The following is a 5,487-nucleotide window of genomic DNA, read 5'->3' as shown; positions in this document are numbered from 1 at the left end:
CTGCGTGGTAGAGGCTAACACCAACAGGGGCAGTTAAGCTAAGTTTAAGTCGGCAGACAACGCTAGCCCAACTCAGCAGAGGTGTTCTTAGCGAGGTGAAGAGCGTAAGAACTGAGGGATGACTGTGATGACAGCGGCTATATGTGCGGGCGGGGCCGTGCGCGTGTCATCACACGTCACCTGCCTTAAAGGCGTGAATAAGGGTTTCTTCAGCCAGGACACGCAAGGGTGTGATATCCCATGCTTACGTGTTGTACCGAGTGAATCGACTGAAAGGGAACGGTGAGTTGTCTAAATGATCAACATATAGACACTGACCTGATCTAAGGTCTGCAATACCACGTGGGGCATTTAATTTAGCTGTATACACAAAACTCTGACCTGACGGCGCACAAGCCCTTGTCCCAGTTAACAAAGAATAATACTCACACTACATAAAGTCCCAAATCCCCTCGCCCCATATTTCATCAAGGTAAAAAAAGGAAAGAAAAAAAAGTCAGTATCACACCACTACCAAGGCCATTGTTCCATTTAGCTCAATAAAAAAAGATGAAAGACCTTGGCCTATTTTTTCAGTGTTTAACACTGCCACAAAGAGTAGCTATTACATTCATTCCCAAAGTCCTCCGGCTTATTTCAGGAGGTCCTTCATATAACTTCACTATGATGCCTGCAGTTTAAAATATCATCTAAAAAAGTAATGCAATCTCAGAGGCCTTGGTTCTCCATATACCAAATGCTGACAGGAACCAAAAACCTTCTCGTATTGAGAGCACTCACTGCTACTGAAGATGCATCGAGCTTGCACTTGCAGGTATCTGCCGCCAGGCGGAGCTCTAGGTTTACTGCTGAGCAATATTGTGCAGGTGTGTTGTCTTGGTGACAGTCGACTGCAGCATAGAGGAAGTAGAAGGGTCGGCTGCCCAAAACACAAGTCACTGCAGTAACAGAGAGCTCAGATGGGACCAAAACGTTGCTGAATGTTAGTGCGAAACATTACGGTGATATTTGGAGGTAATTTGCGAATCCTGTGACAGCTCATGAGTCAAATAGATCTGTTGTTTGTGTCTTGAATTTTGTAGACTGTACAGCTATTCGCAAGGTGTGGTAAACCCCCTAATTTTAGAATATTTTGTTATCCTCCTTTCTTTTTTCTTCCACAGATGCTGTCATAAAGTTGGGATATTTTCTGGTTTGTTGATGTAAATACACTAAAACAAAAGAAAGAAAGAGACAAAAACACACCATGGGGCAGCTATTCTCAACTGAAGAAGAAATTTCTCAAGTGAAGGACGCTATTGGCTCTCTCCTCTACGATGCCATGCTGGAAGGTGGTGCAGTACCTGACCTGGGAGTCGTCCATCCGCTCCTTTTAGCCAGTCATGATGACAGCTCTGTCTCCCAGGACCGCCTCCAGGAACAACTGCAGCAGGTTAAAGAGCTTTAAAAGAAAGTGCGACAGTAAGCTTTGGAAAGTTGTGATGCTGTTCATGAAAGCAGAAAACTGAGATAGCACGGAGAGAGAAAATAAAACACAGTGTTGTGTGTTAAGTGTGAAAGTGCTCACTGATCACCTTTAAAGCCACTCAGTCATAAGGCCCAGATGAATATTAGCAAGACGAGCAGGACGATGCTGTTGCCTTGATACCTGCGATTAAAATGACACTTAAAAGGAGTCCTACTGGGACTGTAAAGAATTTACAAATGAATATAATAGCCTACACAGACCAATATCACGACGAGAAGGTGCTGTTCACAGCTGTTAATTTTATTGACGCAGATAATATAAAACAGTGTGCTGGATTTCTGTTACCACTCAGCAGGCTATAAAAGTTTGTTCTTTTCACCCAGTTGCAGAATGACATTGGGAACAAAGCGCCCACCTACCTGAGGGACCTGATTAGTCGATTGTCAGCTTTCTCAGATGAGCCACGCTTGGCGGGCTTGGTGGGATTAGTGGTTTCTATGGTTATGGATATGGCATATACGTCAGCAAAACAGTCGGGTGTTAAAGGGAAGTCAGCAGGATCATCGTCATGCCAGGTAAAGCCTTAAAGGAACTAGTGAAGGAGTTATAATAGAAAATAAAAAGCAAAACAATACATGATGATATCCTTTCTCTGTGTATTTCCACTGTGTTGATCAGTATTATTCAAATCTTGGCTCTTGGAGCAGTTTCTGAACTGAAGTTATACAGGTTTACATGTATCCCATTACTCTGTAAAACGGACCCATGCAACAGTTTTTGCATACTTAAGCTGACCTTTCTTGACCAAGAATAAATGCATCATTAAGTTACTGGATGTTTATAGCTATATATTATAAAAAATATTCTGACAATTCACTATGTAACTAAATCCAAATGTAGAATAAAGACTGTTAAATGTGTTAACCATTACCTGTTCAGCTGGGTTACTTAGTTTGGTTTATAACAGTACATTTCAGCCAGCTGTGTGCATGCTCCTACAAATACTGTATGTTAAGGGTGATAAGAATAACTGTAAAAAGCTGCAGGATGTCAACACCAAATGAATTGCTTCTAAAATACTGAGGTATACATCTTTGAATTTCTTCCTGCAGCAGAGAGTCTGGGAGCTTCAGGAGGTGATGGAGGAATACCTGAAGCGCTGTAGGATCAGCTTGAATGATAAAAGCAGGCTGATCCAGGATGCTGTCAGACTTGAGGCCCAGCTCAGCCTCACCCTCACCCAGCTGAAGACGTGTCTGCTAGGGGGAGATTGTGACTCCAGGTGATAGAATACAGTAGAGCAGAGGATGACATTATAGAGTAAAAGAAATACTGGACAAGTTAAATAACTAACTACATAGAACAGACTAAAAGAAAGAAGTACTCTACAAAGAACTATCCAGTCAGATGAAGTAGGACTCACAATTAGTGTTTTTTTTGGTTCCTTCAGGTCTTTGAGACACTGGGCCAGCGGAGCATCCTTTCACACCCAAATGTTGGTTCACCTGGCTCGCCTTGAGAGCAAGGCTAAGCCTCTGTCTGCAAGGGCAGCACTGCAGCAATACAAAGAAGATCTCACACAGATCCTGCCTGCTTACAGGTAAAACACTAAATGCTCCAATCAGACAGGGAGGAGAATTTTACTGCTTTAACAACAACAACATTCCAGCCAAGAATGCTGTATGTGATGACTTTGTGTCTTTTTTAGATGCTCCAAAACTTCACTTTTGGGCACAGCATAGTTCAGAAATTGCATCTGATGACTGTGTCAACTAAACATCTCAACTAGGCTGAAAGCATTTTCAGAAATTTCTCTTCTTTTCCTCCTTGCTGTTTAACAATCACTTCAACACTTACATATTTGGAATGATACTTTAAAAAGGAAAACAACAACGACAACATCAGTTTACATGAGTCATTGACACTGTGGCCGAATGTACAGGCCTGTCACAAAGTATTTGAGGCATTGTTACACAGCAAACACACCACACTTCAGCGGTAGCAGAACCCTAACAAGCACCCTGACAGTGGATACTAGAGCCGCTGAGTGCCTGCTTATCTGCTATGAGACACCCTCTCTAGCTTGCTCTAAATATGACAGCAGAAACACAAAAACGCTAATCAAGCTGTCAGAAAAATGTAGCTCTAAACTTTCTGCTGCATTTAGACTTTCTGCTTACAGTAGAAAAAAATCTGAAACCAGAGAGGCAATGCTTGAAACCCTTACATAAGATAAGTGAAAAAGGGTAAACTACGAAACATCCTTGCAATGCTGTGGAAATAAACTGATGTTTGTATAAGTTATTGATTAAGATTTTATAAAGTATATGTTATGAAACAACTTTAGAGCAATGGTGTTAACTCAGAGATAAATGCGTCACTTGATTGACATTTTCTGTCCTTTCTTCTTCCATCCCAATTCTTCCTGCAAACCCGTCACTCTCCACTTTCCTCATTCCAGGCGTTATAAGTCTAAAACAGTGTGTGTTGTAAAATGTCGAGGGAGTTTTCCTGCAGCAACTGACCCCTGCAGTGAGGTGCCAGAAGAAGGCACCATGACTGGACTCACTGTGACCGACAGAGAGACAGGAAAGAGTGTGACCATCCCTCTGTCCACCATAGAGACTGAGACAGGTAGATTTTGTCTAAGTAAGTAGTGAAATTACTTTTGTCAGTCTCAGTGGATTTGCATTAACTGAATTGTCTTAAATTAACAGGGAAAAGAAGGAGAGTCTCTGGGCTTGATACATCCTCTACAACAGTGCCCTCCTCAATTAACCTGGATCTGATCACCTCGGATCAGTACACTCAGGCATACTTGGATCACCTGTTCTCTGCTAAGGGTCCTGTGGCAGAGCTGGAAAACTACTTTAACAAGGCTAGTGAGAGACTGAGAGTGCTAACAACTGAACTGGGATGTAAAAGCAAGGCAGGGGTGGCTAATGGAATCGAAAAAAGTGAAGGAGTGCATCTTAAAGACCAGGCTGAAGGAACAGATGAAGTACAAAGTGTGGAAAAGGTGATGATGGAAAGGAGAGGAAGACAGGGAGAGGAACGTTTGAAACTCAGTATTGTAGAATCACAGCTAGAGCAAAGCCTTAATTCCAATTAGCACAGTGCTACAAACCCATGAAAGTGCAACAGCCATATGACTTTTAGAAGTATACATGCTTCTGTTCCTAAACTTGCCTTTTTGAGTGCTTTAATGCTCTCATGCCAACAAGCAAGACTACATTAAGTGCACTACAAAAACAACTGACCACCGAACACAGCCCAACCTCAATGCTCATTGTCCTGTTTCTGTAGTTGAAGCAGAGGGGCCATCAGCCAAATTTCAGCCAGAAGGATGATGGAAGGATGAAGGACACTTGGAAATGTACCAACACAAAGATCTGAATTGAGATCCTTGAGAAGATTTCAGTCCAATAATGCTGATAATCAAAATTCTGCGATCATGGCATCATAAAATAACCCATCGTTCTTAAGTTATTTTAATTTATTTAGATAAAAAAATATTGCTTAAGCAAAATGTAAGTTCCACAGACTTGTCTGCAGTGCTGTGAACCACGCAAAGTTCAGCAGCCTTGACTGAATATGAGCTTTGAATTTTTTTGTTTGTTGTTGAATTGGATTTTCTTTGTGTTGATACCCTCTTTAATGGGTCACCTTTTGTCTGTGAACAGTAATAAATAATTGATTGCAAAAGGTTTTTCTTGATTTCTTTTTGATACTTTTTTTTTACACTCATACTTTATTTCATTTGGTAACCTATTAAAGTTCATTCCCAGTAGGACAGTTACACTGTACAAAGGAAAAAACACCCCATGATTACTACATTGTCAAAGTTTTAATTTCAGAATTGAATACACCAAAAGGGCACTAACAGTTATCAATAACAAATTTCTGAGAAAAGTACAGGAAGAATTCTACAAGCAAGTATTTATTTTAGCCGATCTGAAATTCAGATGAGATAGAAAACACCAACAAAACCAAAAATCAACAGAAGAAACACAGGAATG

The 5,487-nt window shown here is 41.1% G+C and overlaps 1 protein-coding gene across 1 annotated transcript; it reads left to right on the top strand.

Annotated features, from left to right (window-relative positions):
* The first annotated feature begins 896 nt into the window (after nt 1–896).
* Nucleotides 897–5,173, top strand: LOC308388440 (uncharacterized protein). Its single transcript, XM_080869194.1, has 7 exons — nt 897–1,014; nt 1,164–1,432; nt 1,852–2,043; nt 2,581–2,750; nt 2,919–3,068; nt 3,930–4,102; nt 4,186–5,173. The coding sequence occupies exons 2-7, from the start codon at nt 1,247–1,249 to the stop codon at nt 4,578–4,580; spliced, it is 1,266 nt and encodes a 421-aa protein (XP_080725320.1). The 5' UTR covers nt 897–1,014; nt 1,164–1,246; the 3' UTR covers nt 4,581–5,173.
* Nucleotides 5,174–5,487: the final 314 nt, after the last annotated feature.

Source organism: Rhamphochromis sp. 'chilingali', assembly GCF_963969265.1.
Source record: "Rhamphochromis sp. 'chilingali' genome assembly, chromosome: 20".
Lineage (NCBI taxonomy): Eukaryota > Metazoa > Chordata > Actinopteri > Cichliformes > Cichlidae > Rhamphochromis > Rhamphochromis sp. 'chilingali'.
Note: the sequence above shows the minus strand (reverse complement) of the source record. Positions and strands in the feature narration are given on the sequence as shown.